This window comes from Galendromus occidentalis, unplaced genomic scaffold (assembly GCF_000255335.2).
Source record: "Galendromus occidentalis unplaced genomic scaffold, Mocc_1.1 scf7180000076281, whole genome shotgun sequence".
In the NCBI taxonomy this organism is placed as follows: domain Eukaryota; kingdom Metazoa; phylum Arthropoda; class Arachnida; order Mesostigmata; family Phytoseiidae; genus Galendromus; species Galendromus occidentalis.
Genome location: NW_003804270.1, coordinates 50593 through 62904, shown reverse-complemented (window position 1 = coordinate 62904; position 12312 = coordinate 50593). Strand labels below are relative to the sequence as shown.

The 12312-nt window shown below is 53.0% G+C and overlaps 1 protein-coding gene across 1 annotated transcript; it reads left to right on the top strand.

Annotated features, from left to right (window-relative positions):
• The first annotated feature begins 5891 nt into the window (after positions 1-5891).
• Positions 5892-8495, top strand: LOC100907260 (kinase suppressor of Ras 1). Its single transcript, XM_018641776.2, has 3 exons — positions 5892-5918; positions 6818-7029; positions 7160-8495. The coding sequence occupies exons 2-3, from the start codon at positions 6926-6928 to the stop codon at positions 8493-8495; spliced, it is 1440 nt and encodes a 479-aa protein (XP_018497292.1). The 5' UTR covers positions 5892-5918; positions 6818-6925.
• The last annotated feature ends 3817 nt before the right edge of the window (positions 8496-12312 follow it).

Genomic DNA, 12312 nt, shown 5'->3' with positions numbered 1-12312 from the left:
GTCCCGATCAAGTAACTCCGGTAGCCGACCTGATGGCACGCGAGTCTCGTTGGAGCTCCGTCAGCGGCGGCCGCAACAAGCAGCCGCTAGCGCAACGGCACACATGTAATTTGGTCGGTAGCCCGCTGCATGTTGAACGCATCTGCTGAATCATTTTGGTGGGTAGTCTGTTGAAGGAACCAGACGACGACTACGGTTGCTCTTGCACCCCCGACACCAGAACACCGTCGTCGTCGAACGCAGCAGAAGGAGAGAAAAACTCCGTTACTTAGAAGCGGACATCTGCTCCGCCACGCGTGCCGCGCTTCAGATAGGGGCTCTACCTGCCCTCGGTCGTCTGCCTCGGGGATCCACGGATCCAGATCCCCGATCGACCGAAATCCGTCTTTCGGTTTCTCGAGGGGAGTGCGACGTTACCTCGGCACTATTCCGCTGTCGGAACGGATTTGGGCCGAGATGCGGTATGGAGAGCATTGAGCGAAAGTCAAATTCACGACAAGAAGATGAGCTGAGGCCCTGAGTTCGTTCGATCAACTTCGGCCGAGAGCACGTGTCCCGAGCGACAAGAGCACCGGGGCAGTGTTCGGGACGGCGGTGGCGTGGATACGGACGGCGTATGGTTTTCTCGATATTCATCTGTACACAGGGATATTAATAATTGTCTTCTGTTGACTCAGAAGCCGCTGGTAGGCAGTACGCTACAGGAGATCTACCCACCAAATGCCCCTCCACATCGCTCTCCATACAACGGCTTCACGGTGAACGTTGGACGTCTCGTGCTCCTCCAGGTTGGAGCCGTACGGCAGCTGGTCGACGCGTGCAGTCGTCTGCCGCAGCGAGCGTCGCCTTTGTCTCAAGAGAAAATAAAAATCCAATTCCCCTACGTCGCACTCCTCAGTAGCGAAAACACGCTTTCAGATAAACATAATATGAACGTCGGACTCGGGAACGCCGCCGAACAGGAAAACCTGAAAGACTGATCCAGAAACGTCGCATTTTAGAAAGACGTCCGCGTGCGTTGAAGGTAGAGCCCCAGAGGTGCCCATCGGCAGGAATCGGTCGAGGAGGCAGGCTGCGCGGGTTGTTATTCTTCACTTGATTGGTTAGAATGCTTTGTGGCTAAATAAACTTAATCATCATCGCTGCTGCTATTCTACGTACATAGGTCCGAGCCTTCAAGTGAACTCGCATGCGAGGTGCATCTCTCTGTTTTCGTCCTTCACCCATGCCCTGGAGGATATTATGCACAAAGTGTGACAGAGAACACCCCCGACCCGATGCCTCTTTGTTGCGCTTGCGCACCAGCTGTCAGACTAGTGGCACGGGCCGTCGCCGCGAAGAAAAGTAATCGAGTGCCGGCTGCCGGTGGTGCCTCTAGTCAAGCAAGCTATCAAGCGAGCGAGTGAGCGAGCGAGCGGCCAGGTAAGTAAGCAAGTAGTTGGCTGAGTGACTGGCGCGAGCAGAAGTGTGCCGTCGAAGCACAGCTGCCCTCCTCCGATGGAAACCGTTGTTCGACCGTCCCGACTGACCAGAGAGGGGCATCAACAACAGCCAAGCAGCAGCAGCAGAAGCTGTCTGCCGTAAAGACGACACCAGAAGGCTTTCAGAAGATGGAGGCTATCGAGTGTCATCTGCTCTGCAGAAAGTGATGGCGCGTGCCGTGTTCTCAGCCGAGAGGACGAGCCGCCGATAGGTGGGGAAATGAGGACGACTAGATTTTATGCACCAGGGAAAGCTCTTTGATCCCGCCATGCGAGCGACGAAAGTTCCGCGGACTGGACAATCGTTCTTTCCGCCACCGCGCGTGGGCCTTACAATCAGATCGTATCTCGTCGAAGGTCTCGCGTTCGCCTTCTAGTGCAGGATAACGTGGAGACAGCGAGACTTGTTCCCGCGCCGTCTCTCTTCGGGATCTAGGTTTGTCTCGCGAGTTTCCTAAAAAGCTCATTGGCCGCGCTACGCGGTGATCCCCGGGGACCAGCATCTCGAGAATTTCCCTGACATCATCGAGAGATTCCCGGCAGTTTTTGGGAAGGTCACTCCACCTTACGCGATTCTTTCTACCGGACCAGGCCTCTGAAAAGCGGGTCATCGATGGCTTTGCCGCACTAGGCCACAACAAGATTATCGACTGCGTGTTCGAGGATTACCTCTTTCGGATCCTTTCATGAATTTCCGCCGGCTGGGACTTTGACCGACATTCTCGGTTGTTGACAGAGGCTGGAGACGTCTTCCGAGAAAAAAAAATTGTCCGAATTCGACCGCGCCGCCTTCGTATGATTGCAGCTCCACGACACCGACCCTCCCGAGCTTCTCAGGCAAGTTGCCGTTCGAGCTCATTCGGTGCATGTCGTTCCTGTCTCCAGTTAAGCGCTACCGTCAAACGCTTAGAGCTCAAACACAAACTTGACCTTCGCGAACTCGGAGCCCGCGCGCGCCTGAGCCTCGCAAAGAGCAGATGGACGATTGCCCCCTCCGTAGGTATTGTTGTGCGCCCACTCATTGTAGGTGGTGTTACCGGCATGGCGGCGGAAAGCAATGAGCGCTGTCGTCTGTATCGTTGTCGATGTCCTGCTCGTGGTCCAGTGTACAAGTCTCGCTCGCTCGCTCAACGAAGAACACCCTCGACCCGTTGCCCTTCTGTCGCACTTCTGCACCAGCTGCCAGACTGGTGGCACGGGCCGCCGAGAAGAAAAGTAACCGAGTGCCGGCTGGTGATGGTGCCTCAGCTAGTCTGCCTGCCTGCCGGCCGGCCTGCCGACCAGTCTGTCCGTCTTTTGAGCTAGGCATCCATCTAGGCGCCGCCGCCACCGCCGCTGCCTCCGTCGCGAGCAGCTAGTTCAACTTGAGGAGCGTGTCTCTGAAGCACAGCTGCCCTCCTCCGATCGGAACCGTTGCTTGTATATTGCTGAATACCCACCAACTGCAGATCAGGGGCATCAGCGACAGCAGAGGCACGAGCGGCAGAAGTTCGGCTCCGCAGACAAGTAGACACCAGAAGGCCTTCAGTACCTCACGGGTCTTGTAGGATCGAAAGTCACCTGCTCTACTTCGGCGCGTGCCGATTTTCTCGAAGGAGTCCAGAAGGAACCTTCGCCGCTCCCTCAGGAGTCTTTTGAGCTCGAGAGCCCGAGAAACGTCTCCGGAATGTGACGGAATCTCCACCGTATTCAGAAATTTGCTCGAGATCGAACACGCTTTCTCGGAACCCGGAGCGGAAATTCCGCCGCAATCCGGTCTATGACGGTACCGGTGTTTTATTCGGCGTTAATGGAAACCCCGGTCAAACGCATCGGTTGTAGTGAGCCGAGGAGCTCAGATTGAAGAGAAATGTTTTATAAAACGCCGCGGACCTATATCATTCGAGAATTGAGCTGCCCGAAGCTATACGTTTTCTTTCAGCTCGCTCACTATTAAAAGCTTCAAATTTACGTCTTTTCCCAATCGTTGTCCACTTAATCAAGACATCAAACGAGGTTGATAAGTTGCTTCTTCGAAATACTTCTCAGAGCTGACCAGTGGAAGCGCAATTCATTATCGCGATCCCGAATATCTTCATGTGACGCGCGGGAAGTTCGCACAAAATAAATTCTGCGGAAGCCGATGTGTCCGAGCTGGGCTCATACGGAACATACGGTCCGGGGCAGTGTTTCGCGGTAGACGTGTGTGCCAGCGTTTATGATCCGTTACAGGATTCCAGGGATGTGCCCTCGCTTCGAGTGCCGGTACAGCATCAAGGTTTTCCCTGGACGATTAATCGCGCGGGATTCTTTTTGCAGCGGAAGGGACAGATATCTCAGAGATCACACCAGGAATTCAATGTTTTTTGAGTCCGAAGTCCTGAGCGACTCTATTCGTGGGGGAATACAGACGTGAATAGTAGGTCGACAGAATTCCCTTATTCTTGGCGGACGCCAGCGAAGGATTTTCGGGAAGATGACCTGACTGTAGGTCGGAAACAAGTTGACGGTCACTTGACGGACCGCGTATCCGGTTTCGATAATTCGAAGCTTCAAGCTTGATTCTGAAAAGAGGATCCAGACCTATCAGGTCACGCTCTCGGCGTAGCTCGTCGATTGAGAAGCTCCGAATCCGTCGCCAAATTTTATCTCCCCTTTCCACTGACTCGATCCGGAATTTTTATCCCGCAGAGCTTTCGAATCGCTCACTTCCGGGGAACTAACACTCAATTGGCACTCCAAAATTCCCCGACCGAGCTGCCAATCTCAAAACTTTGATTTTTCTCAAAACGTTCCAAATCCGAGCGAGTGATCTGAGATTTTAGATTCGCAGAAGACGTACTTAGAGTTCACCTCGATTCCGTTGGTGGTTTTCGGTCGCGGATTAAAGCGAAATCCTCTGTGCTGGGATTCATCAGATCCTGATGCCTCCCGAGCGATTTTCCCGAATAGGAGCACTACTAAAGAGCTCTCCCGCTCGATAGTCCCGAGATGAAATCGTGTAGACCCTCGAATTCCTTGGAAAAGGGGTGAGCGGAACATTCCAGACGGCAGATAGTCCCCCCGGGGTCGAGAGCAGGCTCATACAATTTCAGATCGAGCTGGGCGTCATTTCCAGCAGCAGTGCCTTTCGGCAATACGAAAGTGGTTCTGGCGATCGGCCAAGGGAAGAGAGAACTTGGAGGCACCTCCGATATTTTTAGCGAGCGCGCCGTGAGAGCTATGTATATCCGCGACATTCGGGGCGGCCGAGTCCGATCGAACTGTTCATTCATGTTTCCTCTTTTCCAGCACATGAGGACACCTCAGAGAAGAGATTTATCAGAGATTCTTAGAACTCTCCCGGGACACCGAATATACCCGGACAGGCATCAAACTCGAAGATTGTTCGCTAACTCTCTCAAAATATTATCATACAGAGAGGTTAAGACCGCGGGAAAAGCCCAGCAGGCCTTGGGAATGAATATCATGTTGCGAATTTAGAAAGCCAGAGCTCTAATCGAGGTCCATTCCGATGGAGCCTTTTTTCCCTTCGTCCAATCGACAATCTCGAAGCGTCGCGCGACGACGTATGCATGTGGTGCGGCGATGGTTTGCGCGAGCCCACACGCAGATGAGCAAAATAGCACGTGTGTAGTGAAGAAGAGACCGGATCAGATGTTGACGTTCGACGGCTAGAATCATGTTGAGCAGGGTGTTTTCCGAGCAACGTTTATCCATCCACCCCTTCAAAGAGGCGGATCTAAAAACAAAGCAGAGTAGCTAGTCTGCGACGGAAGAGGCCCCCATTTGCCAAAACCGATCTCCTCTCGTGTCAGAGAGATTCAAAGTTGCTATACCCGTCCCGGAGAAGAGCCTTTCGCCGCCGAGCGTTCGACCGTCATCTCGGGCAGCCTTTGCCGACAATAATGACGGGAACTTCGCTTAAGTTCGGAGCGTGATCCCCACTCGCCACTCGACTATATTCCGTTGAAATTCCGAGCTCTTGATCTCGATGGTACTGAGAACATTAGCGAACGCAAATTGATCCAGCCAGCAGCGTCCATAATCTAAAGCTCCCTCGATCGAAAGCGGACGGCGCGCCAGACTTAGCGGAGGCTGCGATTTTAGAGTCGCGAGCGCAGCAGCACCCACTCGTCTCAATACCTATTTCTGATTGAAGTCAATACTAATTCTCCCGAATGTGCGAAATCAATTCAGCCAGCTCTGCTCGGCCCGACGTACCCCAAATGAAAACGAAGCCATCCCGACCGCAGTCGACCGGCATCCCCAAGTCACCACTCCTCTCGCACATAACCGCGAAATCTCCGTCAATCTGAGTCTCCGCTCAGAAGACTCACGGGACCGCGTGCGAATACCCGGAAAAGCTCGATGAAGAGCCGAGGGTGCGTCTGATGCTACGGAGCCAGCAAGCAAGGAAACCGTCGATTTACGTTTACGCCAAAAGAAGATCAAAATGTGAGTTCGTTATTTTCGCGATCTTCTTCTGAATCCGCAGAACTCTGTCCCGGGCGAGACCAGAGACCATTCGTTGTCACAACCGAGTTCTGGGGCTCGTTCGATGGGATCAGGGATCGCCAAGGATCGCCTTACGGTTGGGATCCTTGGCTCAAACTTTGAAATCAATAAGTTCGTGCACCAGAAACTCGAGTTTTCTGCCGTCGGTGGAGTCTGAAGTCCGCCGTCAAAGTATGCGTTGGAGAGAGAGTACGGTCCTGCATCCTGCGGAGCGTGATCGACTTGAGTGGGCATTCGGCGCTTAAGATAGTCCACCGTCAGGTGTCGTTTAGGTTCAGTCTCGGTCCCGAAGGACACGGAGTCGTGTCATGTAAATTATGCTTGTTTTGCCGATGAAATCGCTCGCACGTCAGGAGTCGTCCACGGAGCTTCTGCCTTAAGACACGCGTGTCTGGAGAGCCAGACGGCTCATTGTGATAACCATGGAGAAGGGTTAGACGCACGAGACTTGATTGTAGACAGAGAAGATGAAGAAGTGACGGGTAAAGAAAAAGAAAGGGGGTGGTGCCATTGATGCGAGTGCTGGTCGCGTGCTGCACTTAGCTGCTGCTTCTTTCTCTTCGTTCGTTCGGACTCTCTCCCTATCTCCCCCCCTCCTGAGCCGCCATGTGTTGTCTGAGCACATCTGCCACGCGCCAATCCGAATCGTCTCTGATTCTACTGCCGCTGGTGGTGCTGCTGCTGCTATCAGGGGCGGCCGGCTGGACGGCTGGCTGGTTGGTAGTTGGTTGCTTGGTTGGCTCTCTCCCTCGACAGATGCTTACAACTCAGTAGTGACTCGTATATAAGACCGGACCAGATCCTCAACCCGGCATTTCAAGTCAGATCTTTCTCAACAGCGCGCTCGTGAACTCGTTCATGATTCCCCCAGTGACAGTTGAACTGATAGCGGATTCTGAAGTTCGTCTCGGATTCAGTGATCTTGCGCAGGATAAACTCTAGCCACAATGACTTCATCTCCAGTAATCAACAGACTCGCTCGCAGCGAGCCCAGCTCGCCGCTTGTGAATATTCGCAACGAAATGTTCTTCGTCGAGCCTGTGGTACCAAGGTATGCATCCCATGCGTTTGACCGACCCAGTCGGTCGACAAAAATAATTCGCCTCCGGGAAAAAAAATCAGTTGCGGCCCCAGGGAAACCACGCCGGTGACTAACCTCCGGTTCCTCTCTATCCTTCCAGACTTCAACGTAAATTGAGTGCAACGAAGAAATGTCATACGTGCAGCAAAATCGTGTACTTCACCGGCATCCGATGCAAGCACTGCGGTTTCCTGGCGCACGAGGCCTGCGCGGATTCGTCTCCACCGCATTCGTGCGTGACCAGTGTGCTCCGTCGAGCTCAACAGACAGCCTTCCCCTTCACGCCGGAGTCCATTTCCGCAGCGAACGCAATGAACGCTTCGGCGTCCGCACCGGTCTCCCCAAAGAGTCCGAGGTCCCCAATGTCTCCGACGGAGTTTCTGAGGACCGCGTTCTCCTGGATCAAGAACTCGAGGAAGAACGACACAAGAGCCTCGATGAAAACTCCTCGGTCGACACGGAAAACCGAAAGCAAAGAAGCTCGCGCCGCCACTTGGGCTTCGCCCGAAACGGTGACCAGCGCCCTGGAAGATGAGTCCTCCGAGTCCGAATGGTGTATCTCCGCGAAAGATCTCCAATTCAACAGTCTCGTGCGTAACGGACACGACAACAAGATCTATGAGGGTCAGTGGCACGGACCGGTCTCGATCTACACGTTCCAGCGGTCGCAGGATCTGTGGACACAAGTCAATCGTCTGATGCAGGTTCGTCACGAGAACTGCACCCTCTTCATGGGCGCTTGCATCGAGCGCAACAATCTCGCGATCGTGACCTCGCCTTGTGACGGACCCCAGGTCTCCGCAATCCAGAGCCAGCTCCGACTCGACGAGAAGCTCGCTATCGCCAACCACGTAGCGAACGGCATGGGTTACCTTCACGCGAAGGGCATCGTGCATGGAAACTTCAACTCAGGAAACGTCATCATGGAAAAGCGACGAGCTAAAGTTTGTCTCCTCGATCGGACTTTTCCCGAGGCGTTCGTGGATCGTACCGACTACGGCTGTCTTCCGAAATCGATCTTAGCCTCCCTGGCGCCAGAATTCGTCAAGACGATCCACGTCAACGGGACCAAGGTCTCACCTCGCCATCCCCACAGCCGAGAGGGCGATGTCTACGCGTTCGGGACCTTCCTGTACGAGCTGTTCGCCGATGAGACTCCGTTCGCCAACTTATCCGCTACGGAGACCCTCTACAAGATCGGCCACGGTCAGACCCCCGACCTTTCGTCAAAAACGTCGATTCCCCGTCCGATTCGCAATCTGATCGCGGAATGCTGGTCGGTGCTCCCTCAGAGCAGACCGACCTTCAAACAGATCGCTTCTTTCCTCCAAGAGAACAACTTCGTCTGTTCTCAAGGTCTCAACAAACGCCATTGCGCGTCTACGCCGAATAGCCTGAACTCGATCGGTTGTTCCCTCGTTGGATTCCATTTGTAAAATCTTCGCTCGATCTCCCAGTCATTCAGAACGCCCACGCACAACACATTTGCATCCAACATTTTCATTACATTCGCCGTAGGCTAGTCCGTGTTATACACTTGTTGAAATCAGCATTCCCGAGTTAATTGTTCAATATCTGCTGCAAACTTTCTTTTGGAAACGTTCGATTAATATACTCAGAATCGCGGAGGATACAGCCCCACCCAAAGAGTGTCTAGTCATATCGACCAGAATAAAAATGTTTCTGTTGATTACGGTAAAAGCATTTTGTGTTTCGTATCTCGATCTGAGAATTCATCCGGAAGGGGTCGACTCTTGCAATCTAGCCGGTTTGTATAACGATCGTAATTTTCGGGGACGGCGGGGACCCGTCCCGAGTGGGGACGCGATACCGGTCCAGACTGGAAGTACCAGTTTGGACGGTTGGGGTCAACCAGTTCCCCAGCTGGGCTTCGCGAGCGACGCTTTTTTCTCGATTCCGCCAGCCCTTATGCTGAACTCCAAAATCAAGGAGGTTAGCCTGTCGATTGTCAGCTAGGTGGCACACGATCGGTCGGCGGAACGGCCAAGCGAGAAGCTCGAGAGCCGCTGATTCCACCCACACTAGCTCGCGGCGGACCGTTATGACTCAGCGCCAGCAGCTGGCCCGAGAGGATCAAACCTGGTCGGGGAGCTAAAGCACCCCTCCTGTGCGCGGGGATGGTCGCTATACACCGGTGCCAGGCGGCGCAAGAGATCCAAAGCCTGTTCGCTTGCTCTCTGTGTGCACTGCTGCCACGGGGACCGTCACCAGCCGCACGCGTATGCATAAATCGCTCATTCGCTTGAACCTGGTCAATTGTTGCTGAACCTCCTCCCCGCAAAAAAAGACAAGCGTCCCGTCTCGAGTTTTCCTCCGAATTTCCCGTGTCGATGATGTGAGAATCTTAGTTAGGAGACTTCCCAACGAATCTCAAGATGGAATGAGCCTTCCCCTAACATTTTAGCGTCGACTGCTGACCAAATCTGAAATCGTCTGCTGCCCGAGCGAGCTAAGACTCAGGGAAACCGACGGCATGAAAATAATTTTGCCGCGATGCACATACTCGTTAAACGTTCTCTCCATCCTGAGGGGCTCGAAGGCTCTCATCGGGAATGATGTTCGCCATCAAGCAAGCACCGTAGGGGATTTTCGGCAGTTGATGTTCCGCAGCAATCCGAGAGCGTCCACAGCGAAGCGACTGCCGCAGATCTCCATTCACGATGAGAGAGAAAAAACACAACAGAGACGAATGAGATGCAGGAAAGACTTTCGGAGGCACACTGTTGCCTCGAGGTGTCAAACGATCTTTCGACCCATCCTCCAAGCAGCAACAGGCGCTGTCCTTGTTTTTTCCCTCGTTATCGAGAGCATGATGATCTCCGAAAATTGATACTTTGTCTCAAGTAAAAAGTCGATTAATTTCGACTCACATCCTCAGTGCCGGACACGCGCTCAAGCGTCTGAGAAACACAAAGCTTTCGAACGAGCCCCTCGCAGTTGGCAGAGCGGGATTCTAAAATAGTCCCTGGTCCCATTGTACTTGCGCATACATTCTAACTCTCAATCATGAATTGTTTACGGGCATTGAATTGGTCTAATGAACCCTCTGTATCAAGGCAAACTCTGAATTCTCGAAATCATTAGCGGAATCGAAGTTAGCGCTTGTGTCTGTCCGTTCGAGGGTCGCGGGCGTACGCGTCGTAAAACCAAGCTTCCGAGTCCGTACAGCTAGCATATCGGAGGACGCATTTTTCCCGGAGTGCGAAAATCAACACATTCTTCGCCATTTATACAGTTTATTCGATCCAGCCAAAACACTGCCAAACGTTTTTCGAAAACGAGCCTTTGAGAAACTCATTCCTCGGAATTTCTCTCACTCTCTGCGTCACACTAACTTCTTGCTCTCCTCGTCGGGAAGTAATCCAGGGTCGGAAGTCGTACGTCACATATCACCGGCGCCGTGTGCCCGCCGATTGGGAACGTCTCTGAGACTCGCGATCAGAACAGCTACGTGTTCTCCATATTCCAAACTCATAGCACAATGGAGACACAGACTAATGAAGCTTTGCAGGAACAACAGATACCAATTCTTCGATTGTTGGAAAATGAGCAGGTTACAGCGAATCACGTCGAAAGGGATCAAAACGAGGTGGTGTAAGACGTCGAAGATCCAAATGCCTACTCGGATGACCAAGTAAAACAATCGATCGTTTCGTGGCTGGACTAGGTGGTAGTAGACCGTAATCAGATCGATCAGAATTATCAGAACGACGGTGTTGTTAGACGAAGATCTCGATAGGTGCACGTACACCAGCGAGTAGACCACCGATACTAAGTGGTAGCATGAATCAACGAGGCGAAATCTGAATCTCAGGCGAGGGCCCTCCATTCCAGGAGTTTCGGTGACTTCGTTTTTCGTCGATTCCGAGCGGAAAGATGACAATCGCTGCGATTAGCGGACTTGGCTACGACGAGCAACATTCTCCGCGACTTCTCGTCCGTATCTCGTTCGACAAGGGAACGAGTGAATGTCCCAAGGAGGACTCGAAGATCAGCATCAAGCTGGACTTGTCCCTGTACCACGTGCAAGCGTGTGAGGAGATCTTCCGCGCGAGTGCCGTGACCATAAATTAATCTGACGTGAGGTGGACGGAAATAATAAATTGTCTCGTCCATGTACAGGAAAACCTCCTGTCGCCACCGACTCAGGACGTTCTATCGTATAATGGACTGCACGGCGCGGCAGCTATCAGCTACGGCAGTCAGATCCAGCGCCACCCCCTTGAGCATGGTCGACCGAGACAAGTCCTAGAGAAAAGAAACAATCTAGAGACTGATCCCATGTTGAGCTTGTTACATGCTCGTTACTTCCGCGACTGTTTATGCCCGGCGGGCGGTCACGGGTACACGTCCTCGGCGAAAGTTTACAATGCGCCAATTAGGCATCGTTTCCTCTCAAGTAAACGAAAAACGATTGCGGGGCGGAGAGAGCGACAGGGGCTTACTCAGTTACGACGCCGCGCTTTCGTCGGCGACCGCTGCGCAAATTCTCTCCGGACACCGCGGATTCCAGACCGATACGACGCGGAACAAAATGCTGAAAGTCTCCGAGAACTGTCCGCCACTACATCCAGCGGAGCCCAGAGAATCCCAGGAGCCCGGATTGGAATGATGTCCCGCGCTTCGCGATCAGAATAGACCGTTCCACTGAAGGAGACGGACTTTGTCCCTTGGTGACTGCCAAGAAGTAAGATCGCGAATCTTCACGCATATAACCACTTCTCGCTCTCATGGAGCTCCGAAGGTCCTATCGCCTTAGCTACATCTCATACGACTGCAATAGTCCAGTGCATCTTCCGTGTCTGCTGATTCGGGAGCGAAGCTCAGCGCCGAGTCATCTGGATACACACTTCTGTGAGAAGCTCTCCTGCTCTCTCTCTAGGCTACTGAACACAGAGTAGTCGGAGGGTTCTGTGACTTCAACCACGGCTCTTTATTCAGCTGACTCACGGAGATGATCTGTCATCTACCGCCATCAGACTCTGAATGATCCCTCTCTGTTTCTATTCTCCGTCGTCTGCTACCTAAGCGCCCTCTACACTCAAGAGATGACCCTACTCTCACTCGATTCATAACGCGCGAACACACACATTGTTACATTCGGCCACGCTATCTGTGCTTTCCTCCTGGGAAGCTAACACCAAATTCGCTAAATCTCTCTCCATTTAACAAGACAATTCGCTCGCTTGGTTGGTCAGTCCCGCATACAGATTTATTTACAAGGACGCTCGC

What these genes read in the sequence shown, in the direction of transcription:
- LOC100907260 (XM_018641776.2), top strand. Translation starts at nt 6,926, where the DNA reads ATGACTTCATCTCCAGTAATCAACAGACTCGCTCGCAGCGAGCCCAGC. An exon ending in GTCGAGCCTGTGGTACCAAG is followed by an intron (nt 7,030 to 7,159) that starts GTATGCATCCCA and finishes CTATCCTTCCAG; the next exon opens with ACTTCAACGTAAATTGAGTG.